This window comes from Panicum virgatum, chromosome 9N (genome assembly GCF_016808335.1).
Source record: "Panicum virgatum strain AP13 chromosome 9N, P.virgatum_v5, whole genome shotgun sequence".
Classification (NCBI taxonomy): domain Eukaryota; kingdom Viridiplantae; phylum Streptophyta; class Magnoliopsida; order Poales; family Poaceae; genus Panicum; species Panicum virgatum.
Window position 1 is genome coordinate 69891920 of NC_053153.1, and position 26034 is coordinate 69917953.

Below are 26034 nucleotides of genomic sequence, written 5' to 3' on the forward strand. Positions count from 1 at the left end.
TCCTTGGTATTTAATTTCAGGGTTTTAGGTATGAACCTAAGTGAAGTATAATGTGGTGATTTATAAAAAAACTGATTAGGTAACTGAGTTTTAAGATATTGTTTTACAAGGAGCCAATACAACTACAGATGCTCGAGGTGCTCAAGATCCTGTCAAACTGACCAAGGCACGCTGCCACTAAAAATAAATAAATAAATTTTCTCCCATGACTCGCCTGATTTAGTTTACATGGCCGATGTATTATTGTGGTTTCGCTTACAAATATTACATGACTGTCCAAGAACCAAACCTCAACATTCATTTATGAGATTTTTTTTAGAGAAAAGGGTCTCCCCCCATTTTAATCCACAGGCAGCGGCGGAGCCAGCAACAATTTCAGGGGGGGAGACCAAGATCAATATGTATACATTAGATAATATTGCCATTAAGTGTATTTGACACCAAATTTTTATGGTGTTCATGTAAGCATGTAGTCAGGAACCATAGCCCATTCACAAAAGCTAGCTGCACTTTACAAAAGGGTCAACTGAAACTAATATTTTCATTTAAGTCGAACTTTGCGGTTCTTCTTTGCATAGAGATCATCGATGATTGAATCTGTCGTGAACTTCCAAATGATCTTGCTCTTGTACTTGCAGATCGGTAGTTGTGCCATCAATCTTCTTGTAAAAGAAAAAAGTGTTTGTGCCTTCCTTCTTGGTTTAGCCGTGATTTCCTAGAATGTGAATTTGTGAGGAATGAATAATAGAATAGAATTGGGGAACAATCTATTCTCGAATGAATCACCATCCTAGCTAGCACTGAATCCTCGTTCCTCACCAAAGAATATAATAGAATTGGGGAAAAAAAAGGTTAGGTAGGTGTGGGGGCTGCCTGCTGGTTCCCTTCCGCCTCCGCGCGTCGCTCCTGTCCGACGTCATCGAGGCTCGTGATTCCGCTCGTCGGCAGGCAAGGCGAGCTGCCGATAGCCATGGTCTGGCCGGTGGCCGGCGGCCGCGACGGGCGACAAGCAACGGAGACGGTGCACGGAATCGCCCTTCGTGGCTGCCCTCCGCAGCTCCGTGACCTTTTCCCAGGGGCCGGGGCTTTATTGGGCCTGTGCGACACTTCCTACTGGGCTTTGCCTTGCCTGCTGGATGAGGGGGTCTTCAATTTTTTTTGCGCTATTGGGGGGTGCCGTGGCCCCTGCTGGCCCCCTGGCTCTGCCGTTGTCCACAGGAAAAAAAACGTTTCAGTACAAGAACGTTCAGACGTATTCTACGCCCACGGATGGGTATAACTTTTCACGACGAATCTAATGACAGTAATTAATCGATGATTGGCTACAGTGATGCTACAGTAATTTTATTTGATATTCCTAAATGATAAGATTCTTTTTGATGTGACAGGAGCTAAAAAAATTAATGGAACAAACAGAGCCTTAGACGCTGAACGTCTCCTTCCATGCAAATACTTATCCATCTTCTCAGCGTCCCTGCAATCTTCCGTAGCACCACCCTCTCGTCCGACCAGCTTGCTCCCTGAAAACAAAACGAATTCCTCAGCTTCCATACAGACCAAAGAACAGCAGATGAACACATGTTAAGTACAGCATGTTTTTTACTACTGATCCACCACCTAGCAATTGCTTCAAACCCCCCACTCAAGCAGGTGTGAAAAATAGCAGAAAGAAAATTCCACACCCCGAGAGATAACACAGCAATCAAAGAACAAGTGATTTATACTTTCCGGCTCATTACAAAACAAGCAGGACGTATTTTCAAGCCTCCTCCTGGTCTGTATTCCTCCCAGGGTGCAGGTGAGATAACTTGGACGAATACAGAGGTTCCAAATTGCCAGAGGATAAACAGATTTAGCCCCTCCAAAGTTGACTACTGCATATAAAGACTGCACAGAATACTTTCCATTGGAGGTAAACCTCCAAACAACATTATCTTGTTCTTCAGAGAACTTAATTAACTCGGCAATGCCCAGTAATTCATACTACATCCATCTCAAAATATAACAATTTTTTGACTTTTCAAAATCAAATATTTTCATCTTTGACTGTAGATGGTAAAAAAAATATAAAGATTGACAACATAAAAGTGATATTAGTTGATTCGTAATGAAACTAACTATTGTAATATGTAATCTTTTCTATTTAAAAATAATTATTTTATGAGATATTATTGGTCAAAGATGAAGATGTTTGACTTTGAAAAATCAAAAGTTGTTATATTTTAGGACGGAGGTAGTACCACATATTCATGAGCTGAGGAGAGATAGCTCTTCTAAAAGTAACTTCAGGGAGCTACAGCTACCGTCCCAGGACTCAGCTACTATTTTGCCTTTTTATTGACAAAAACATACAAAGGCCAGTATTGTATGGCAAGGCTAGTCCGTGGATAAAAGAACATGAAGGCACATACGACAGTGGCATGAAGCAGTCGTGGCATGAAACTTATTCATCTCTACCTTCTATCATATACGCGAGCTATTGTTAGTTATTGGGGGTTTGAATTTCGCAGCTGTGATGAACTGTTGCATTGTGTAGAAACTATGTTGTTGAAGAGAGCATTCAATTGTATTATCATAAAAGAAGACTGTAATACGTTAAAACCTCTTACTTGCCTACACAAGATGCTGCTGTTTTCTATGTAGTATTTTGTCTTTACTTTGTATTTTAAAAAAACACACGTTTCGTACCGGCTGGGCTTGTCTTTTCTTTTTCTTTTTTGCTTGAAAATGACGTGTGGCGGAGCTGCAGGGTGGGCTGACCCCCTCGCCTCGCGGCCTCGACTGCTGGCTGCTCCGGGGTGGGCGCCGCTAACCCTAGTGCAAGCACGCGGCCGCGGCGCCGCCCACCGCCGCAGCGCTCCGCCTCCGCGCTCCAGCCCGCCGCGCCGCCACCCACTGCCGGTGCGCGCCGGCGTGGCTACCGCAGCGCTCCGCCGCGCCGCGCCCGCGCCGCCACCCACCGCTGGTGCGCGCCGCCGGCCCGCCGCCTACCGCCGCAGGCAAGCTTCCAGCGACGCCGAGGACGACCGGTGGCTCCTCAAGGTGAGGTGCCCCTCTCGTAATTCGACGATTCATGCTGCCGTTTGGGTGTTGCTTTCTCAACAGAGGAGAGACTTTGCATTGGTAATTTAGTCGGATTAGTCTTCCTCTAGGTAAATTTTGTGCCGAATTAATGTATTGTCTTGTGATTAGTGGAAATTAGAAAATATATTTTCTGTGGTAATGGGGTAGGGGGAGTGTTTAATGTCCTAATAAACAACACCTATTGCGACAGGATGGATTGCTAGTATTAGAATAATGCCTAAACAGATGCAAAACATCAATGGTCTTCCACTCCATGATAATTCAGCATGTAACTTCAAAAGCTTTAATTCAAGGATGACATGTTTTTTTAGATAAGTCAAGGATGACATTGTATTGCTAGCAAAGTAGCTAGAAGTAATAGATTGTTCAAAGGGAAAGAAGTGAGCTACGCAATGGGTGGAAATGCAAACGATCCTTGTAGAACAGTTTGAATAGTGCTTGTGTTCGCGTGCGGCTTGCGTAAATGATAGTCTTCATCTTGCTCGCTGGTGGAGCCAAGAAAAAGTTGCATGAGGCCACGTAACAGTGGATTAATCACAATGTTTGCTAATTATTTTTTTAGATGATTTAAATGATAAAAATCTGTGTGCAACTATTGTGTGCATCTAGCATAGGGGTGCCGCAAGCAAGCATCAGAATTCAGAGAGGAATCGCCTTGATCTGCTCCATCAAAACGCCATCCCTTCAAGGGAGGGGAAAGAGGAGACAAAACCAAAGTCGCCTTGCCTTATGGCCACCGCTGGTGCCGTCGTGGATCGACTCCGGCGCCGGCTGGCCTTAGATGCTCGCCATTTGGAGCTGCCCTCAAGCACAGCTGAGGACGTGGCGCATGTCGGCCAAACTATGTCGAGGTTGCAAGATGTGCTTGCAAACATGGAGAGGCAGTACTTCAAGATGCCTGCGGAGGCGAAGGATTGGATGAGGAAAATCAAGCAGATTGCTTATGACATGGAAGATCTTCTGGATGAGTTCGAAGACCCTTGCGGCATCGGATCTCCAAAAGGTGGCTCTTGCATAGCAACGGTATGATACATTTACATGAAAAAGAATCGAGATGCTCACTAGAAATTAGTTCAGTGAATCAGTTAACTTCTTAGTGACAATGCAAAAGTACTTCGTTTCAGCTTGTAATTTCGTATAGTAAATATAGTTCCCGTATAACACTAACACCTGCCACGTCTCATCTATCTTGTTTTCCCTTTGAAACAAAATAATCTGGAATTAACTTTTTGGAGATTTCTTGAGTAAAGCTGTTTCTGGATGCTATTACGTCTTTCTATGCCTATGCATGATCCATCTGAGCTACTGCAACTTTGATGTAAAATTATGCCTAGATGTCATTTAGCATTTTTCTGAGAAATTATGATAAAAACCAGAAGATAGATCTCTGTGTGTAATAATCTGAATGTAAAATTTCCAGGCAACATTATTCTGTTCAGCAGCTCCATTTGTGTTTCATAATAGTAGTGCGCAAAGAATGAAAATGCTCAGAAGAAAACTAGATTTATCAACTGAAGATTCTGTCATATACAGTTTAATGCAGCACAATTTATGCGATCATAAGCCATCTAATCAGCACCAGGTGTTTCATGGAAGTGCTATTATTGGAAGAAATAGTGACAGAGAAAATGTAAAAAGTTTGCTCTTGAAACATGATGCAGATAAGATAACCATCATTCCGATTGTTGGCCTTACGGGTTTGGGGAAGACAACTCTAGCAAGGTTAATTTTTCATGACCAGACTGGAGAAGGGTGGAACTTTGATCTGCATATATGGATCCATTTGGACAGGAATTTGGAGCTTAATAAAATTGCTAGTGATATAATCTCGCAAGTTAATCAAACAGAAGATATTGCCATTTCAGAGGTAACCAGGAATGACCAAATTCGAAATAACTTGCAGTTTATGAAGAAACGCGTTCAAGAAGTTATTCATGACAAAAGCTGTTTGATTGTCTTGGATGGCTTGTTGAGTACAGATAAAATCCAGCTTGCTGAACTGAAGGAAATGTTGACTAGTAAGAAGAAGGGCACCAAAATCATCATGACCACTTCCAATGAAATAACTGCAGAGCTGTTTCACACTATTCCACCTTATAAACTGGGTCCTTTATCCGAAGATGATTGCTGGGAGATATTTTCTCGAAGAGCATTTGACAATGGAGATGGAAGCACACACCTCACTGAAATTGGGAAGCAAATTGTAAAGAAGTGCGAAGGCATGCCAGCAGTAGCATATTCTCTTGGTTCATTGATGCGTCACAAGGGTGAGAGTGACTGGTTATGGACTAGGGATAAGGATATATGGGAATTAGAGAGGAAGTTTTCTAGTGCAGTTGAAGTACTGACGCCATTCAGTGAAATGTATTACACTATGCCCTCGGCTTTAAAATTATGCTTTGCATACTTGTCGGTTTTCTCCAAGGGGTCAAGAATTGATAAGGAGAAACTTATTCAACAGTGGATGGCACTAGATATAGTTGGGTCGAAGCATGGGACTTTACCTGCTTACATTCATGGAGATATGTACATTCAAGAACTTTTGTCGATATCCTTCCTTCAAATTCAAGAGAGATCCTCAGTAAGTTACTGCATTGTAGTATAAGAAAAACTGTGAGACATCAAGGCTTATTTCAAACATGGTAGTATAAGAAATATTAAGAGTCAGATTTAATTTTGGAGGCCATGCTAAATCAACAATGCCTTATATTTTGAAATGGAGGGATTAATAACAACACACCACTAGTAAGCTGGTAATCTTTAAATCATGCATGTCACCTAGCAATATGTGTTTACTGTGAAGCACACATTGTTCTTAAGGATGGATTATTTTCATATTTTCAAACATATAGATTCCCGTAGAAGTTGCTCTTGGAAACAGATTATGTGACCAAGATTGTGTTTGTTTTGTCAGGCTACTGGAACCAATCACACCAATAGTACCATGGTATTCCAAGTACATAACTTGGTACATGCATTTGCAAAATATGTTGTTGCTAATGACCTCGTAACTCTGGATGGTGGCAACCTGTCAATTGTCCCTTCAGCTGAAAAGATCAGTTACAGCTATGTGGTGGCGAATAATTACACTGCACATTCACCAGCCCTGAAAGATTTTCTCACCAGGGCAAGGGCAGTATCATTCAAAAACTGTGAATCATCAAGGCTTATTTCAAATACGCTCTCCAAACTAAACCATTTGCGTGTTTTAGATCTCACCTGTTGTTCTATTGTTGAACTACCTGCTTCAATTGGCCATTTGAAGCCTCTGAGGTATCTCGATGCTTCTGGATTAAGGATTCGGGAATTACCCATCCAAATGAGCAGTTTGCTAAACCTTGAGGCATTGGATCTCTCAGAATCTTATGTTGAGGAGTTACCCACATTTATCGGTTCTTATCAAAAGCTAACATATTTGAACCTAGGAGGATGTGACAAACTTCGAAACTTGCCCCCCACGCTTTGTGATCTCAAGATGCTACAATATCTCAACCTATCGCGTTGTTCTGGAGTTGGTAACGTACCTGAATTTCTTTGCACACTCCATGAACTTCGATTTCTGGATCTATCAAGTTGCACTGAGATTCAACATTTCCCTCATTTATTGGGTAACCTAATAAATTTAGAGGACCTTAACCTCTCAGGTTGTTCAAATCTCAAGAAACTACCAGAATCATTTGGTAACCTTTATTTTCTTCGGTTCTTAAACTTATCAGGGTGCTCTGAGCTTCAGCAGTTGCCAGAATGTATTGTAGGGCTTGTAAATTTGCAATATCTGAACTTGGCACATGTTCTGCTTGAGTTGCCCGAGTCTCTAAGCAAGCTTGAGAGGCTCCGCTCGTTAGATATTACTGGTTATCGGCTCTCACTGTTGTCGGACACACCTCAAACATTTTCGAGCATTGTGCTGAAGATACCAAATCTCAAATTGCTCTTGACAGATGACTCGGATGTTGAAAGTTACATATCTCGACACATTCAGTCCTTAACAGAAGTCAGAAATGTAGTAAGGGAGGGTAAGTCTGTACACACTTCAGAGAGGGCAAATCCACTGCAAATGGGAAAATCACCATACCCACATACTTTGGAGGAAGGTGCCTCTGAAAAAAACAGAGAGGTCAGGCAAGACCACCCTTTATCAGATCATTCTGATCCGAAGAATTTTAGTAAGGTAATCATACAATAAACCCTGTGCAAATGTGTGCAATTATATTGTGATCTTCACATACTGATAGGCTACATCTAACTAGTCGCCGGTACTCTGTATTCTGTAATGGTATAATTTGATCACGATATGATACACAACATAAGTGGTACACAAATATATAAATATGAAAGTCTGTGGTACAAACATATGAAAATAGTGTCGATGTTTAAGACATAGAACCAGTAATATTAGATGTATCATCAAATATTTGTTGATAGTGTAATTATTTGGTGATGTAGGTGTTGTCTCATACAATTAGTCAAAGGTAAGATAATTGGACTTCGAAAAAAAAACTAGAAATCAACTTCTTTTTTTTAGAAAGAGGGAGTAGTGCTTCTTGTCTACACAACAAGATATTAAAAGGTCAGATACAAACTGCATACTTGGTCTTTCTGAAAGATGAGTGTCACTCCCTCCGTTTTTTGTTTTGATAGCACAATGCTATGACCAATTACACTTATTAAATATCATATGAGTAAGTATTTTTTTAATATGAATCTAATAATCCCAATTTTTATGCCTCAAAATTATGTATTAATACAGTAATGGTTGATCAAAGATTTGATAATATGCCTTACAAAGATGAACAGAGTGAGTATGGTTTACCACATTCATTTACTCAGAAACAAGAGAAAAATTTTACAACAAATGTGGTGATGTTTAACCGCTTTTGTATTTGCAATATGAAACTCAAGTTACATAGTAGGCATTATTCGTCCTACGAGTGCAAGTTAGATCGACATCAGAGTGAACATGGTTACTATAATATGATCTGACACAAGGCGTAATTCCTCCTCCCAGGATGGGCAGCAGTCCACACCAACAGTCAAGCTCCCGTCGCCGGCTGGGCGCCCCCGCAGAGGATCGGACGCTGCCGGCCGCCAGGATGGGCTCCTGTGGTACAAGGACAGTGGGCAGGTTGTCGATGGTAAGTTCTCCATGGCCGTGGTCCAGGCCAACAACCTGCAGGAGGACCAAAGCCAGGTGGAATCAGGGCCGCTCAGCGCAACGGACCCCAGCCTCCAAGGCACATTCGTTGGCGTTTATGATGGGCATGGTGGCCCGGAGACGGCGCGCTACATCAATGATCATCTCTTCAACCACCTGAGGAGTAAGGCCTCTACCGCTGCTGAAGTTCATGCTTTAGATCAAATAACAATCAAGCTATGCTATCAGATTCATGATTGTTACATCTGGTTTTGTGATATGCAAGTATGTATAGTTGATGCGGACCACTGACACTATTAAATAAATATATTTGCCATTTCGGTGGATCTTGATTGTATGCGTGCATTGCATAGAATGTTGTCCAATGTAGAGTAATATGGAAAAGTGCACACAAATTTAAATGCAATTATGTTTAGACAAATGACCAACGTTGCCTTAAATTCAATGATGATATAATCGGAAGAGAATTTAAGCACATCATTGCATGGGATAGTGCAATAATTATAAAACTGCTAAAAGTTATTGATGATTGAAAAAGGATAGTGTCTTCTGTTACATCTTCTAATTATATCATAATATGTTTTAACTGATTACTTATTTTCATATATATGCCTTTTTGCATGACAAACTCTGTTTTTTTCAGGATTTGCATCTGAGCACAAGTGCATGTCAGCTGATGTGATTCGGAAGGCTTTCCAAGCGACCGAGGAGGGGTTCATTTCTGTAGTTAGTAGGCAATGGTCATTGAGACCTCAATTAGCAGCGGTTGGCTCTTGCTGTCTTGTTGGTGTGGTTTGCAGTGGAACTCTATATGTTGCAAACCTTGGGAATTCCCGTGCTGTTCTTGGGAGACTAGTCAAGGTAACTAGAGAGGTTTTGGCAATGCAGCTCTCAGCAGAACACAATGCATCCTACGAGGAGGTTAGACGAGAGTTGCAGGCAGCACATCCTGACGATCCCCATATTGTGGTCCTAAAGCACAATGTTTGGCGTGTGAAGGGCATCATCCAGGTATAAGAGCTTGAACTGTAATTTTCATAAGATAAAAGTTTCTAGTTTTTATTCTTTCATTCATTCTGACTTATGTCAACCAAGAAGAGTGACAAGTGTGACCCAAAACCAATTTGGGTTCATGCCTGGAAGGTCAACCATGGAGGCGATTTTCTTAATACGACAATTGATGGAGAGATATAGGGAGCAGAAGAAGGACTTGCACATGGTCTTCATTGACCTTGAGAAGGCATATGACAAAGTACCGAGAAATGTCATGTGGTGGGCTTTGGAGAAGCACAAAGTCCCAACTAAGTACATTACCCTCATTAAGGATATGTACAAGGAAGCGACGACATTTGTCCGGACATGTGATGGCAACACCACTGACTTTCCTATTAACATAGGCCTACACCAAGGGTCAGCATTGAGCCCTTATTTATTTGCTTTAGTGATGGATGAGGTCACAAGGGATATACAAGGTGAGATCCCTTGGTGTATGCTTTTTGCTGATGATGTGGTGCTAGTTGACGAGAGTAGGGCAGGGGTTAATAGGAAGTTAGAGCTGTGGAGACGCACGTTAGAGTCGAAAGGGTTCAGACTTAGTAGGACCAAGACCGAGTACATGATGTGCGATTTCAGCGCGACTAGGCATGAGGGGGGAGACGTTAGTCTAGATGGGCAAGTGGTGGCCCAGAAGGATACTTTTCGGTATTTAGGATCGGTGCTACAAAAGGATGGCGACATTGATGAAGATGTTAGGCATAGAATTTCAGCTGGCTGGTTGAAATGGCGGCAAGCTTTTAGCATCCTTTGTGACAAGAGGGTGCCACAAAAGCTAAAAGGCAAATTCTATAGGACAGCAATTCGTCCGGCGATGTTATACGGTGCTGAATGTTGGCCTACAAAAAGGCGACATGTGCAGCAACTGAGTGTAGCAGAGATGCGGATGTTGCGGTGGTTTTGCGTGCACACAAGGAGAGATAGAGTCTGGAACGAAGTTATTCGGGATAGGGTCGGGGTGGCACCAATTGAGGAGAAACTTACTCAGCATCGGCTGAGATGGTTTGGACATGTCCAACGAAGGCCTCCTGAGGCGCCGGTGCGTAATGGGGTTCTTGAGCGGGTCGATAATGTAAAAAGGGGTAGAGGTAGACCTAAACTGACGTGGGATGAGTTGGTTAAGAGAGACCTTAAGGATTGGAATATCTCTAAAGAGATAGCTTTGGAATATCTCTAAATGAGCAAGGGTCTTCGCACTTCCCTCGACGGGTGCGAAGGGTAAGGAAGCTAGCCGAGCCAACTAGGTTTCGTATAGGTAGCTGGAACGTAGGGTCCCTAACGGGTAAGTTGCGAGAGCTAGTTGATGTAGCAATTAGGAGGCGTGTAAATATTCTATGCGTTCAAGAGACTAAATGGAAGGGCCAGAAGGCGAAGGAGGTTGAGGATACTGGCTTCAAGCTTTGGTACACGGGAGCAATTCCGGGTAGGAATGGTATAGGCATTTGATGGATAGGAGTCTTAAGGATGGAGTCGTAGAGGTTAGAAGGCAAGGCGACCGGATTATCCTAATCCGGTTGGTAGTTGGAGATTCGGTTTTGAATGTGATCAGTGCATATGCCCCTCAGGTGGGCCTTAGTGAGAGCACCAAGATGCAGTTCTGGGAAGATCTAGATAGCATGATTAGTACCGTGCCTACCAGCGAGAAACTCTTCATAGGAGGAGATCTCAACGGTCATGTGGGTGCGACTAATGTAGGGTTCGAGCGAGTGCACGGGGGTTTTGGGTATGGTAGCAGGAGTCAAGAGGGGGAGGATGTGTTGAACTTCGCGTTAGCCTACGACTTGTTGATAGCGAATACCGTGTTTAAGAAGAGGGAATCCCATCTTGTGACGTTTCGTAGTGGACAACACTCGAGCCAGATCGACTTTATCTTTACTAGGAGGGAGGATAGACGTGATTGCTTAGATTGTAAGGTGATACCTGGGGAGTGTGTTGTCCCTCAACACAAGCTTGTGGTGGCGGACTTTCGTCTTCGGGTACGTGTCCACCGGGACAAATGTACCAAGATTGCGAGAACAAAGTGGTGGAAGCTTAGAGGGGAAGCGGCACAAGCGTTTAAGGAAAGGATGCTAGGTGAGGGGCCTTGGGAAGAAGGAGAAGACGCAGATGACATGTGGCTAAAGATGGCAACATGTGTTCGGAAGGTGGCCTCAGAGGTGTTTGGCGTGAGTAAGGGAGGCAAACAGGAGGGGAAAGACACCTGGTGGTGGAACGACGAGGTGCAAAGGGCTATTAAGGAGAAGAATGAGTGTTTCAAGCGTCTCCATCTTGACAAGAGTGCAGCCAACATCGAGGGCTATAAATTAGCGAAGAGGGTTGCAAAGCGAGCTGTGAGTGTAGCAAAAGGTAAGGCGTATGATGACCTGTATCAGCGGCTAGGCACGAAAGAAGGGGAAAAGGACATTTATAGGATGGCTAGGATCCGCGAGCGGAAGACAAGGACATCAACCAAATCAAATGCATTAAGGATGGGACAGATCGACTGCTAGTGAAGGATGATGAGATCATGGATAGATGGAGAGAGTACTTCGACAAGTTGTTTAATGGGGAGAGTGAGAGCCCTACCCTTGAGTTAGATGACTCTTTTGACGATACCAACAGACGTTTTGTGAGGAGAATTCAGGAGGTAGAGATCGGGGAGGCTTTGAAGAGGATGAAGAGAGGTAAAGCGTTGGGTCCTGATGGTATTCCCATTGAGGTATGGAGATGCCTAGGAGATAGAGCAATAGTTTGGTTAACTAAGCTTTTTAATCTCATTTTTCGGTCAAACAAGATGCCGGAAGAATGGAGGAGAAGTATATTAGTACCTATCTTCAAAAACAAGAGCGATGTTCAAAGTTGTACTAACTACCGTGGGATTAAGCTGATGAGCCATACGATGAAGCTTTGGGAGAGGGTCATCGAGCATCGCCTAAGAAGAGGGACAAGTGTGATCCAAAACCAATTTGGGTTCATGCCTGGAAGGTCAACCATGGAGGCGATTTTCTTAATACGACAATTGATGGAGAGATATAGAGAGCAGAAGAAGGACTTGCACATGGTCTTCATTGACCTTGAGAAGGCATATGACAAAGTACCGAGAAATGTCATGTGGTGGGCTTTGGAGAAGCACAAAGTCCCAACCAAGTACATTACCCTCATTAAGGATATGTACAAAGATGCGACGACGTTTGTCCGGACATGTGATGGCAACACCACTGACTTTCCTATTAACATAGGCCTACACCAGGGGTCAGCATTGAGCCCTTATTTATTTGCTTTAGTGATGGATGAGATCACAAGGGATATACAAGGTGAGATCCCTTGGTGTATGCTCTTTGCTGATGATGTGGTGCTAGTTGACGAGAGTAGTGCAGGGGTTAATAGGAAGTTAGAGCTGTGGAGACGCACGTTAGAGTCGAAAGGGTTCAGACTTAGTAGGACCAAGACCGAGTACATGATGTGCGATTTCAGCGCGACTAGGCATGAGGGGGGAGACGTTAGTCTAGATGGGCAAGTGGTGGTCCAGAAGGATACGTTTCGGTATTTAGGATCGGTGTTACAAAAGGATGGCGACATTGATGAAGATGTTAGGCATAGAATTTCAGCTGGCTGGTTGAAATGGCGGCAAGCTTCTGGCATCCTTTGTGACAAGAGGGTGCCACAAAAGCTAAAAGGCAAATTCTATAGGACAGCAATTCGTCCGGCGATATTATACGGTGCTGAATGTTGGCCTACAAAAAGACGACATGTGCAGCAACTGAGTGTAGCAGAGATGCGGATGTTGCGGTGGTTTTGCGGGCACACAAGGAGGGATAGAGTCCGGAACGAAGTTATTCGGGATAGGGTCGGGGTGGCACCAATTGAGGAGAAACTTACTCAGCATCGGCTGAAATGGTTTGGACATGTCCAACGAAGGCCTCCTGAGGCGCCGGTGCGTAATGGGATCCTTGAGCTAGTCGATAATGTAAAGAGGGGTAGAGGTAGACCTAAACTGACGTGGGATGAGTCGGTTAAGAGAGACCTTAAGGATTGGAACATCTCTAAAGAGATAGCTTTGGATAGGAGCGCTTGGAGACTAGCTATCAATGTGCCTGAACCTTGAACTTATTTTTTTCGGGTTTCATCTCTAGCCTACCCCAACTTGCTTGGGAAAAAAGGCTATGTTGTTGTTGTTGTAGATAGCTTTGGATAGGAGCGCTTGGAGACTAGCTATCAATGTGCCTGAACCTTGAACTTATTTCTTTCGGGTTTCATCTCTAGCCTACCCCAACTTGCTTGGGAAAAAAAAGGCTATGTTGTTGTTGTTGTTGTTGTATTCATTCTGACTTATGTATCAAAATATTTTGAACTGTCCTAAAAAAAGTTTCTCGTAACTATCAGATATGTATAGCCTAACATGTATAGTTTCCATACATACATGATTGTAATGCTTGTACCCCAAGCCACATTGGCTATTGCTCTGTTCGCATCAGCCAGCCAGCAGTACTTTTCTCTCACAACTAATCAGCACCAGCCACCAATCACCAGGCAGCCAGCAGTATTTTTCGCTCACCACAAATCAGCAATAGCCACCAGCCACAACCAGCCGAATATGAGGTCACCCCCCCTATAGGGTGCGTGGTGTTTTGCCCTAATCTACTTCTCTACAGTACCTTGTATAAAAATTGAAATTCTATGGTTGCATTTTCTTTTTCGTTTGATGTTATTGTCGTGGTGTGGCAAACCACAGCCGGGTGGCGGAATGCACCCACCTCAGCCCAGAAGGTGAGTACTCGGGGGTTAGCTAGATTTAGTTCGATCTCGCCAAGAACACGAAGAACACCAGGGTTTAGAGTGGTTCGGGCCGCCGGAGCGTAATACCTTACGTCCACTGTGTGTTGTATTGCCCGTGCCCTCCAAGAGCGGTGTCCCTGTTCTAACGAGCGCCCCCTTTTATATCTCAAGGGAGGCGAATACAGGGCTGTTAGGTCCCCGACAAGTGGGCCCCAACGGTGTAGTGTATAATAATGTGTTGTTCGTTCATCATGGCGTTGCAGGCGAAGATCTCATCTCCGGATTTCCCTGGCTGCTCCTGGGATCCCCTGTTCGGGATGTCCAGGCGCTGTCTTGTCGAAACGGCGCCAGGCGTAGCTTGCGGCGTCGCCTGCCACGCAGCTGAACGGGCCGGGTAGCTTGCGGCGTAGGTGGCATGATGAAAAGTGCCGTGCCGTCGTATCCCATTAATGAGCCAGACGCCCCTGTGCGGATGCGGCGTAGGCGGCTGTACTGTGTACCTCGGTAATACGCGGTCTACAGTGAGACCTGGCAAAGGCTGTCCCGCGTGCCGCGGCGGCAGAGCACGCCCGAACCACCCATATTGAATGCGGTGGGTGGGCGAGCCTTCCAGCGGAAGACTCGTGCCTGCGCCCGTGCCTACGGGACACGTGGCGGCTCCGGACCTTCCCCCGGCGGTATGTTGGCTCTGCGCGCGTGGGAGGCCCGGATGGACGCGGGAGGTCCCGGACCCCTACGGGGGTCCGGGGCCTCGGCTGTTGGCTCGGAGCTTCCCTTCCTCACGGACACGTGGCGTCTCCGGACCTGCCCTAGAGCGGGGAGCGGGTCCGGGGCTGTTGGCCCGGTGAGGTAAGAGCCTGACCCGTGGGCCCGGCTGCTCCGCCCCTTATGGCGTAGTTACAGATAACTACGCGAGTCCTGCCTTGCTGTAGTAGAAGTGGGTATCCCTATTATAGGGTACCGACAGTTACGTAGTTACATTTACAGAGCCACATCATGTGTGTTTATGATTATTCTACAGTCAGGACAATCCTATTTTCCTTTCTCAAAAACCCACAGGGTGCAGTACTACGACGATGTTGATGAACCATGACCACTACGTTGTAAGGTGTTGAATGCAATTTTCTTATTGCAATCTCCAAGTGAACTTAATGTTAATGCTTTGCCTTAAACGGATGTTGCTGTGTGAGACAAGATATAAATAGGTGCATTTTGTAGGTTAATTATTTTATAGATTATCTGGGTGTATTTGTAACTATTAAGTCAATTTTTTCAAGCCAGTTACTTCTGATGCTTAGCGTTTACAAGGGACTTCTGTCATGCAATGTTGCATTTTGAACTGCTCTGCTTCTAGGCATCTCATGTGGTATGATGTTTTGCAGATAACAAGGTCAATTGGAGATGTATATCTAAAGAAACCGGAGTTCAATAGAGAACCTTTGCACGCCAAGTTTCGCCTTCAGGAAACTTTCAGGAGACCACTTCTTAGTTCTGATCCAGCAATTACTGTACAGCAAATACAGCCAACTGATAAGTTCATCATTTTTGCATCTGATGGACTCTGGGAGCATCTTAGTAATCAGGAAGCTGTTGACATGGTCCAGAGTAGCCCTCGAAATGTATGTATTCTTATCTTATGTTTATCTTTCTGTATCTTGGCTCATTGGAGGTGCAGTGCTAGTTTGTTTTATCGTTTGCCTGCTCAAAACTACAAAAATATTTTTTTTCGTAATTTCATCATGCTTTTGCTGATGTTCCTGGTGAGGTAGATGGATGTACCTTGTCTAGGAAATTTGAGAGTATACTATCTGTATGTCTTTAGAAGCTTCTGTTCTGGGTTTCTAAAGATGTAACGAGTTTTACGATAGTGCAGTAGATGTAGGCCATGGTATGAAGGCAATTAGATTGTTAAATTTGGGAATCGTACCAGAGTAAGCATTTCCTCCATCCTAGGTATTTAAGCATTCCAAGTTTATATGGATGTACTATTGCAGTATTGGTGATTATTGTGTGTAGCGAAATGTAATACAAGGAAACTGCTCTGTGGGATAGTTTATCCAAGTTAGTGTTCTTCACCTCATACTGTATTAGACCATCTCCAGGATAATCTGGAATGTTATCTTCATGTTCTACACCTTTTTTTTTTTTTGCGTCGCTTGAATCTTGATTACACGAGTCAAGTATCTACTCGTGTAATCTTGATTGCTGACAGTACAGATATGTCTGCTTGTGGACTTAGTAAGATGTTTAGTTGGTGGATACTCCCGACAAGGGCACCATGTCCAAAATGCAACGCTGACCACAGCTTTCTAGTGCAGTATATCAAGAAAACCGAAGAAATTATGAAATACTTCCTTAGAGAAATCCACGCATGACTTTCAATCTTGCAGCTCTAAAAAAAATAAAACATATTTGACTGCATTTGTGTCATAAAAGCATGTATTTGTGTCTGGTGGGAGTCTCGTGTAAATTTGGCAATTTGCATTCAACTTGAAATACAAATGATCTATTTTGTGACTGCTTTGTCTATTTCTCACGCCTCCCCAAAGCTACAGATTTTGTTCATAGCAATCACGTTTGCTTTTCAAAACTTGATACAACAGTCTAACTAAATCAAGGTCATCCTTGAATGCATGCAGTCATCCCTTGAAACCTTGACCACTAACATACCTTTTATCTTTCACATTGAAATTCTATCAAAAGGTTCACCATCATGTTCTTCTGATTCTTGAAATTTTTTTTGATAATTTTTGCTATCATTTAATTAGGTCAAGTAATAGTGATAGTGTATATTGTATGCCGTGTCGATGTCCTAAACAAGTCTGGAAGTATTTTAACAGGCAGATAGTGCAACCATGAGTCCACAACTTCCTTATTTGCAATTTCTTTTTGTTGCTTTACTGCTCTTACAAAAAGATATTACCTGCTGTTTTCTTGACATCTATCTTACTTATGTCCCAGGGAATCGCTCGAAGATTAGTAAAGGCTGCAATGCAGGAAGCAGGGAAGAAGAGGGAGATGAGGTATTCCGACATCAAGAAAATTGATCGTGGGGTGAGGAGGCACTTCCATGATGATATAACTGTCATCGTGGTCTTTTTAGATTCAAAAGCCACGGCAACTGCTGCCTGGAGCGGACCCACTGTCTCTCTCCGTGGGGGTGGTGTTCCAATCCCTTCGAACACCCTCCATTCTCAGTCCCCACAGAGCTAAACAGGTTCTTACTGAAACCATAATGGAGGTGAAGGGGCCAGAGAAGATCAAAAGAAAGTAAAAGAAAAGGTAAAAGAAAAAAAGATGAAAGAAGAGAAGCAGTTGTAATCAGCTGTAGTGTATTTTGTCGTCTGCCATGTTCTTGTAAAACCTATTTTAGATTCTCAACCTGGTGACCAACGTACTGATAGCAAGGTATAAGATTAGATATACAAGGGCTACAAGTGTGGCGAGGATGATTAAACGAATAAATTTTGTCATGTTCCTTTAATTGTGATTGCAGCTAGTATTTTGGAACACAAATATCGGAAAGTACGCAGTAGATGAGAAAGATTAAAACATGAGCAAGATATGAATGATGGATCGAGACTTGAGCAAGTGTGGTAGGGCCATGTTGGAAGTGGAATCCAAATGGTTTAGACTTGCTTGAGTTGGTTAAGGACCGACGCGTTATCGCTGTGATACTTGAGCATTTTTCCTTACAAATCACATGCTTTATAATGGGATGGTAAGCTCAGTACCATACGTGCATCCTTCACTGGGCGGATTCTGCGCGGTTTGTGATGGAGTGTAGTCGGCGGTTCCGTTGTATCTGTCTATCCCGGCCGTTTGTCTCAGCGTTGGGGATGGGTATGCGAACGGTTGACTCATGAATCATTGCTTACGGGTCGATGGGTCGTGTGGCCTATGGTCTCATGTCGTGTGGGAAAAATTGTACACCCCTGTAGGATTTATAATCTATTGCAATAGCCGCGCTCTCGGTTATTGAGCACGCTCTTGTACTTTGACTTTAACATAGAGTCTCGTTAAGGGCTTATGGAAGATTGAGCTCATGTTACTTGATATAGAAATATAGACGCCATATCTTTTGCTTACTTGACAAATTATGCTCACATTTTTATAAGTTAATGTTAAAATTTGACTAGCCTTCTGCATCCACCAAATTTATAGTATTATGGATAAGTCCTGCAAGTACGAAATGTACTTGCAGTGTTGCCGTTAAGTTGTTTTGTAGGTTCTCTTCTAAGGAATGATGGCCACGTTCATTCCGCCGGAGCCGGCTTATGCAAGTGGTGTCTTGGGCAAGGACATCATTACTTAGTACTCTCTAAATATCCGCTGCGTTTAGTCTCTGAATCTAAAAAAACATGGTAGGTTATCCACTTAGACCTATGATACACCTTAGTTTGTAAAGAACCTTTAAATGATGAAAATCCTCATGTTTAGTTGCCTATGTTATAGTTAACTTCATGAGTTTTTTGTAAGATAATTAAGACTTGTAATCGAAAGTTTAAAATTTTGCTCTCATATGTATCCTTGTGATGGTTGCTATGACGTGAACAAATGGTATGCGAGTTGATCCTGGGCGTTGCTCAAGGCGCATACCGGGAACTACCAAGATTATCTTACTTAAGTTGGAATTGATCAATGGATATAACCTGGTTTAATCGGGATAATTTGGATGGTTTTTCTCACAAAATCTATAGCATCTTCCAGAAGAAAAGAACAATACAGTCCTTTTATTGGAACTAGGTCGCCAGAGACCGGTACAAGATGGAAAGATTGGGGAACAAGTTATTGCCCGAGTCCGTTGTTCTCTTATCTAGGTTTGGATTTGTTGGGAGAAAAGAGAAGCAAGGCTCGGCCATCTTCAGCAAAACGCTCGACTAAAATTTGAATCGCACAAAATCACAAGGTTCTTCTTTATTGTTATTATCTATAGCATCGACCAAAACAAAAGGGATTGTCTGCGTATAGTCGAGTATTTTGCTAGGGCAGAATCCTCGATTTCTTGGTCATTGGTGTCTTCCATCCAAAGGCTACTAAAAAATTCTCTTCTTCCAGCCGTTCAATGTGCTCATTGCTACTTTGTCTCTGCTGGTGGTGCCTCGCTTCTGCCCCTGTCCTTGCCCCTTGGTGCTCCTACCCTACCAGGGCGGCCAGCGGTCTATTTTTAGATTAGTGAAACCGACCGGCCTCAGCTACCACAAGATTGTAGCTCACAGCCAAAAGTTTAGAGAAAAGCAGTACTAAGCACGGCATCATGTCATATGCATTATAAAAGAGTAGAAAAAGAGAAACATAACACTATCTCTCAATTCTGTTTCTGAACTTGCACCCAAAATTATTAAAGATATCAAAGACGTGGTTTCCAATGCTGGCAGCTCTCCTTCAAAACGAGCTTCTCTTCCTCTTCAGATAGGATTGCCCGAGTTTGATCCAAATACGTCACCCTGAAGATGACCTGCAAATAAGAGTTAGTGGTGCAATTCTTGAAAATCGCGTCATTTACGACTGATCCAAATGGCTAAAACTGATGATTGAAACTTTGTGGAGAAACTACTCCGAGCACCAAACAAATCAGCCACAATAGAGGGAGGAACAATACCAAAAGCACGGTATAAAGCTCTCCACATCAGCTTAGCCACATCAAAATTAAAAAAAAAGGTGCTGAATAGACTCTTCTATATTTTAGAAGCAACACCTGGTACAACCGGCCACGAACTCCGTCTTCTTCCTCTTGACCTTTCCAGAGTAACAGTTGAGAGAGAGGATGAAAGGAGAAATTCTCCGATCTGATGCCAATCCTTCGTTTCCCCTCTACTCCAGCAACCGTCTTGGGGCTGGAGGGGATGGGGAACGGGGATTGAGGTGGCCGTTATATATAGTCCCTAATCTAGGCTTCCTACGGCTCGGTGGCGAGCGGTTGGTGAAGGTGTCGCCGTCGTTAGTAAAATAAGATCCGCTGGCCCCTTCTCCACCTCGCTGGTGTGCTTTCTAGCAATGGTGAAGGGCTTGTGTGCTGCTTCCTCGCCAAATCTGGTGTTTCAATAGGAGCTCTATATCTTGTCGATGAGTTATTTTGTCCCTTCCTTGTCTTCTTCAGGGACGGCACCGCTGTCATTGTCTTCTCCGTCATGGCTCCGAGAAGGTTTGCTTACCATTGTCCTTATGAAATCGGGTGGGTGGTTTCATTGCAACTGCTTGGGTGATCTTCTTCCCCTTTTCAGTTGCTTCTGTCGTTTGGTGATTGGGGTTGTCGGTGCTGCTTGTGGCGTCGAATCCCAAGTTACTCGGCGATGTGTGGCTGGCGCTCATTGGATCAATGGCATATCGACGAGTTCGATGTGCTACTTGTTGTAGCAATCAAAAACTTAGAAGTTTCTTCGCCGAGAAGGAAGGTGGCTTCAAGTGGTAGCCTTGGCACTGTTCTCCTCCAACCTCTAGTGCGGTGGAGCTGTGTCGAGGGGCTGCCCCTTACGCCGGCGACGAAGACGACCGGGAGACACCCTTGTTTGGATCAAAACCTAATTTTCCTATTTTGCGAGGGTGCGTTTATAAGAGTTGCAGTGTAATCCTTAAGACATGCATATGAAATGAAAAATGAAATCCCAGTTTATAAAAAAAAACATCTTGTACAACCTTTCCAATTCCTTTTAATCAAGTTGTCTTCGGTTAAAATGACTCCCCTTCTTAGGTACAAAAGGAACACTTGGATTTTTAAGGAAGATTTATCTTTCAGGGGTCCAATTAACATATAACCGAGAAAGATCCTAGCCAAACAAAATTATCACTTCTATTATTAAAACTGAACCCATAAGACTCTTCCTACTAATTCAAGACAAAAGAATCAGATTGTTCCCCACGATAACACGTGTGAAAGAGATGTTTAGAGGCATGGTGGTCAGCGGTCTGCCGGAGTGGTAGGGTCTCTGGCCTCACCGCCCTCGTCGCACCACTCCCGCGCTCCACTATCTCCTACTGCCCTCATGGTCGCCGTCGTTGGCCACACCCACAGGATTCGCCGGAGTGGTAGGGTCTCTGGCCTCACCGCCCTCGTCGCACCACTCCCGCGCTCCACTATCTCCTACTGCCCTCATGGTCGCCGTCGTTGGCCACACCCACAGGATGTCCTCCACATGCAGTTCCGGTTGGCGACGATCCGATCCTCGCCGGAGTTAAGACTTGAGAGGCATGCCTCGGAGCACCAACCATGGCTCCAAAACACCCGAGCAATCATCTATTGCACATGTAGTTATGTACAGATGCTTCGTGATAATATTCACACACATAGACTAAAATCCACGACCCGCCGCTCAGAAATCACAAATCAGTAGCTGCTACTCGTCGTCCCAGTCCACGGACTCGAGCCGGCGCCGCTCATCGTCGTACCAGCACACGCAGCTGAGGCGGACGAGCACATCAACGATGGCAGCATCCGCTTTTCTCCGGTCAGCGAAGTGCAGCGTCTGCACCATCAGCGCGCGCGGCTGCATGCTGAACCGCTGGCCCTGCTCCATGCTCCGCTCGTCACTCCACCGCACGGTGTCGTGAGCGACGGGGCCGGAGACTGACTGGGATCCGCCGCGCAAGTCTTCGGCGACGGCGACGCTTGGCTCCCCGTCTCGAGTCTTTTCCTCGTCTCGCTGGAACATGTCCGATCCGATCCGATCGTCGTCCACGTCCACGACGCGTCCCTGGCGATGGCACTGGAGCAGCATGTGGAGCGGCGCATGGCGCGTCCCAACATGTCTCCCGGGTCACGAGTTTATGGCCGTCGCTTTCTCTCCCTTTATAAGCGAGCGCGCTTTGGAAAAAAGAGGCGCACCGTGCAGGGAGCGCTGCACGGATTCTACCCACTGGAATCGGAGACCTTTTCGTGCCGTCGTCCTGGTCCTGCTCGTGCACTTCCATCCGCAGTGCGCGTCAATAATCGTGCGCGGCAGTGGGTGTGCGTCGCCCTTGTTGGTGCCGACGGACGGGAGCCGGCCAAAAGAGAGGCGCGCCACCAAGAGCCGTCACGTGCAAGTGGAAACCACCCGGGGCGTCGTCACTTGGGAAAAGAGAAGGGCCAGGGGCTGCCGCCTTTTGAATTTTGACTACACCACCACGTACGTAGCCTAGCGGTACCTTTGTCCCCATCCCGGCCAGTTATGATCCCGGCCACGGGGCAGCAATAGGTCGTGTCCCGTGCTTGCTTTTGCGCCCCCAAGTCACGGTCAATTTGTTCTGCGTCGCCCTTGGGTACGGCATGTTCAGAGCAGGAGTTTCACGAGAGTTTCGCGCCGTTCAAGCTCGATAAAAAAAAGTTGCAGCGATTTAATATTTTATTTCGATTATACAACTTAGATACTCAAACACTGTTTAAACATCATTGTTGATGGGAACATGGCCTATCACCGAAAACACTAAGTCATTAAATACTAAAATATGCTCCCACGTGCAGTCAAATTAAAATCTAAAGTGCTACTAAGCCTCTTATAACCATTACGTTACAGATTTTTCCGCTGCAATGATTTAATATTGAATAACTCAATTCTCGTAGAAACGTGGATTTTTTTGCGTACCAAAATAATTTCGCATACGAGAAGCCGCAAATTTAAGACTATTTTGGCACGAAATTTAAGACGAATGGTTTCATCGTCATTTCATAAACTATCTTTTTTATGACAGACATAAACTACGTTTCTATGCATCATGGAGGGACCATATATATACATCACGAATCCTTGTCATGGATGCATTGGGCCCAATAAGATACAAAGAAAAATGATGGTCTCAAGTCAACATGGGCCTCCTGCTTACGCCGACTCCTGAATCTCTAATTTACGGGCCAGGGCGAGTAGGATGTTGCGTTGGGCCTTTACGGCAAGAATTACCAGATTGATTTAGCAGAATCCATTCCACAAAGTGAAAAGAATCAAACTTATCTTCAATCCTTCAAGTTTGATCATAAAATAAATAAGGATGGCTTCTTCGAAAATCTGCAAGAAGGCATGCACTGAAATAAACATGAGATTGTACAGATTCAGCTTTGGTAATCTGATAATTGCATTATTTTCTGCAAGCCTGAGCAATACGATGTGCACATGCATTATTTTTCTGATGTATTAGAAATTTACGAGGGCACTACGATTCTGTGTAACGGTAATGTCTTTCAGAGTTTCAGTGATACTCAGCTTGGCCTTTGGATCTCATTATTTGCAGAAATTGAACTCTGAATATGAAGGCACCAACAAGCAGGGTTAGTAGAAATAGGATGCCTGCAAATCTGGGTAGACTGCCGATCTGCAGGTTCAGTTTTAGAACGGAGCTATCATAGAAGATGATCAGACGTGCTATTGCCGGGCTCCATATTTGTGGGTGTCCAAATGATGATGTTATACAAATGTAAAAAGGTATACAGATGGAATTTTTTAAAAAAAACATAACGGATGGGAAAAATAATAGTCCTCTGCAGCCACTTTTTACAGAAGAGACTCGGATAGTCCAAAGTAATAGATCGGTCAAGAAAATTTCAAATTTAAATTCAAATCCTAAAGATGATATCAACTGATATGTACATGTACTTCCATTTTATCACTGCAACAAATGACGGGTAAACAAAACGGAATATATCTGGTGGAAACCACAATCTTCATGAAAATCCGTGCAAACTACGGTAAAAAAATCGTCTAAATTCACCAAAAAAAGTCACACATGTAGATGATATGATGATACACAACTTTATAAAATATCTTGTCCAAACTCGACTTCGTTTGTGAGATATAAAAATAACAAACTTCAAGATATTTTACAAAGTTGTGTATCATCATATCATCTACATGTGTGATTTTTGTGTTGAATTTAGATGACTTTTTTTGCCGTAGTTTGCACGAGTTTTCACGAAGATTGTGGTTTGCATTAGATATATTCCCAACCAAAACACTTAAGAGCATCTTCAAGAAACTCTGTAAAATGGGTTGAGTAGCTAAAATTAGCAAAATGAGGCTAAATTTGCATCCAACAGTTCTGTATAATGCTCCATTCGGTCTCCCGTTCTCTATCCGCACCTCCCCAGTCGGCATATGCCGAACGAACACCGCTCGGCATTCGCCTCCCGTCTTTCCCGCTCGCCCGCCCCGCCTCCATCCACCGGCCCCACCTCCATCGAGCTCCGCCTCGCCCCCGTCGCGCCCCCTGCTTGCGGACCGCGAGCTCCGCCGACCCCGCGCCTCACCGGCGACCTCACCCGCCGGCTCCGCCAGCCCCCCGCCCCCACCGGCAACCTCGCCCGCTAGCTCCGGGTCGCCCCCGCCGTGTTCTCCGGCTCGCGGACCGCGAGCTCCACCGGCCCCACGCCCCCACCGGCTCCGCCTTGCCCTCGCCGTGTTCCCCTGCTCGCGGACCTGGAGCTCCGCCGGCCCTGCGCTCCCGCCGGTGATCTCGTCCGCCGGCTCCGCCTCGCCCCCGCTGCGAGCTTCATTTTTAGCAGTACTGGGTGGGTTGAGGTGGCCGATGCGCCTCCCTGCTCCCGCTCGCCAGCCAAGAGGCAGGACGACGGCGGCGTGGGGGGAGATGGACACCGCGCCTCCCTGCTCACCGGCCAAGAGGCGGGACGGTTGTGGCACGGGGGGAGGTGGCCGCGTGCCTCCCTACTCGGGCTGCCGGAGGGGAGATGGGTGGGGGAGGGCCCATTGGTCAGCGGGAGGAGGGGATGGAGTGGAGAGGGGATGGATGGAGAAGTTGTTGGTTTTCGCATCTTTTGAATAGCTAAATCATTAGCTAAATGACTAGTTAAATGAGATTTGGTTAGTGTAGTTTGAAGAAGCTCTTGGAGATGCTCTTAGAAGTACATGATACGTCAGATGAAAATATTCGAAAGAAAGCAAATATAGTTAGAATAATCACTAATGAATATACAAATTACATCGAACTAATATATAATAACAAGAATTTTCTCTTCTCCTAAAATAACTGCAGTTGGATGCTTGTTTTGTGATTTTTTTCTAAAAATTTAGATAGTCAAATCCTTTTAAAGAGGCTGTTGGAGATGCTCTCATGCGTGCTAGTGGACCAGCACTAACTAATTTAGAAGCTGAGCTTTTGTCCCAAAGTTACAAGTTAGTGGACCAACAATGTCCTAATGAGGCCATGTTCCTTACAATGGTGCAAGTGTGCTAGACACATTTGGGCAGAAATGGGAACGGAGAAGCCAAGAAAAACACTGGCAGAGAAGATATCAGCTGTGGAAGTGGTGAAATATATCTTGTTGTTAGAGGAAGGAGTACAAATTAAAATAGCTAGTCACGTTCTTGTGGAAATGGTGGCAGGAAAGAAATCGGATCTGCGAAGGAGAGTGGAGAAGAGGAGTGGAGGAGATTTTCTTTCTGTGTAAACGATATGCTGATGAGTACCTCAACCTTTGTAAGACAGCCTGAGTCCGATTGGTTGAAGGTTAATTTAGATGGTGCTTTCTCTATGGACTTAGGTGGTGGTGGATGGGGTGTGGCGATCAGGGGTAATGAAGGGGATGTTGTGCAGGCTGCTGCTGGAAAGCTATCATATGTTCTTGATGCTTTTCAATCGGAGGTCTGACGGGAGCAAAGCTAGCTTTGGCAACTAGAGTGGGCAGGATAATTCTTGAAACTGATTCACTGATACTCAAGCACAAGCAGGCCTTGGAGAACTCCTCATATCGTTTGGCGGTGGCATGGGATCTAATCTATGAACTTCCGTCCTCGTTATCAACGAGTTTTTCTTTAGTTCCTATTTCCTACGTACCACGATCTTGTAACAAGGTAGCTCATGCTCTAGCGGATCTTGGTTGTAAATATCCTCAGGGTGCTCATCTCCGTTGGAAGGGCACACTGACTCAGTCGAGGATTTGGTGGCCAGCGATAGCTGCGTTCTTAAAATATTAGAGAGCTCTTTTCCGGAAAAAAAACTGTTACAACACGAATCACATAACGGGACGCAAACTAGAAAGGCTCACTCGGTCTATAAAGGCCCAC

At 44.6% G+C, this 26034-nt stretch overlaps 1 protein-coding gene and 1 long non-coding RNA gene across 3 annotated transcripts; one reads left to right on the plus strand and one right to left on the minus strand.

The window, feature by feature from the left end:
* Positions 1-2734: 2734 nt before the first annotated feature.
* On the plus strand, positions 2735-17563 carry LOC120691661 (disease resistance protein RGA2-like). Of its 2 annotated transcripts, none has more exons than XM_039974802.1 (8): positions 2735-3042; positions 3699-4107; positions 4505-5665; positions 5999-7255; positions 8093-8402; positions 8883-9250; positions 15430-15666; positions 17009-17563. In XM_039974802.1, the coding sequence occupies exons 2-8, from the start codon at positions 3814-3816 to the stop codon at positions 17258-17260; spliced, it is 3879 nt and encodes a 1292-aa protein (XP_039830736.1). In that variant the 5' UTR covers positions 2735-3042; positions 3699-3813; the 3' UTR covers positions 17261-17563. The 2 variants fall into 2 exon arrangements, with proteins under 2 accessions (XP_039830736.1, XP_039830735.1); XM_039974801.1 differs by having other exon boundaries at positions 2739-3042; positions 3694-4107.
* A 1345-nt stretch (positions 17564-18908) lies between these two features.
* On the minus strand, positions 18909-20656 carry LOC120691668. Its single transcript, XR_005682348.1, has 2 exons — positions 19746-20656; positions 18909-19505 (listed from the first exon to the last, which is right to left on the minus strand). It is a non-coding gene; the product is annotated as an uncharacterized LOC120691668 (long non-coding RNA).
* Positions 20657-26034: the final 5378 nt, after the last annotated feature.

Excerpts from the sequence above, each read along its gene's own strand:
- LOC120691661 (XM_039974802.1), top strand. The coding sequence starts at position 3,814 with ATGGCCACCGCTGGTGCCGTCGTGGATCGACTCCGGCGCCGGCTGGCC. Across the intron at positions 5,666-5,998 it reads AAATTCAAGAGAGATCCTCA|GCTACTGGAACCAATCACAC; the intron begins GTAAGTTACTGC and ends TTGTTTTGTCAG. Across the intron at positions 15,667-17,008 it reads TCCAGAGTAGCCCTCGAAAT|GGAATCGCTCGAAGATTAGT; the intron begins GTATGTATTCTT and ends CTTATGTCCCAG.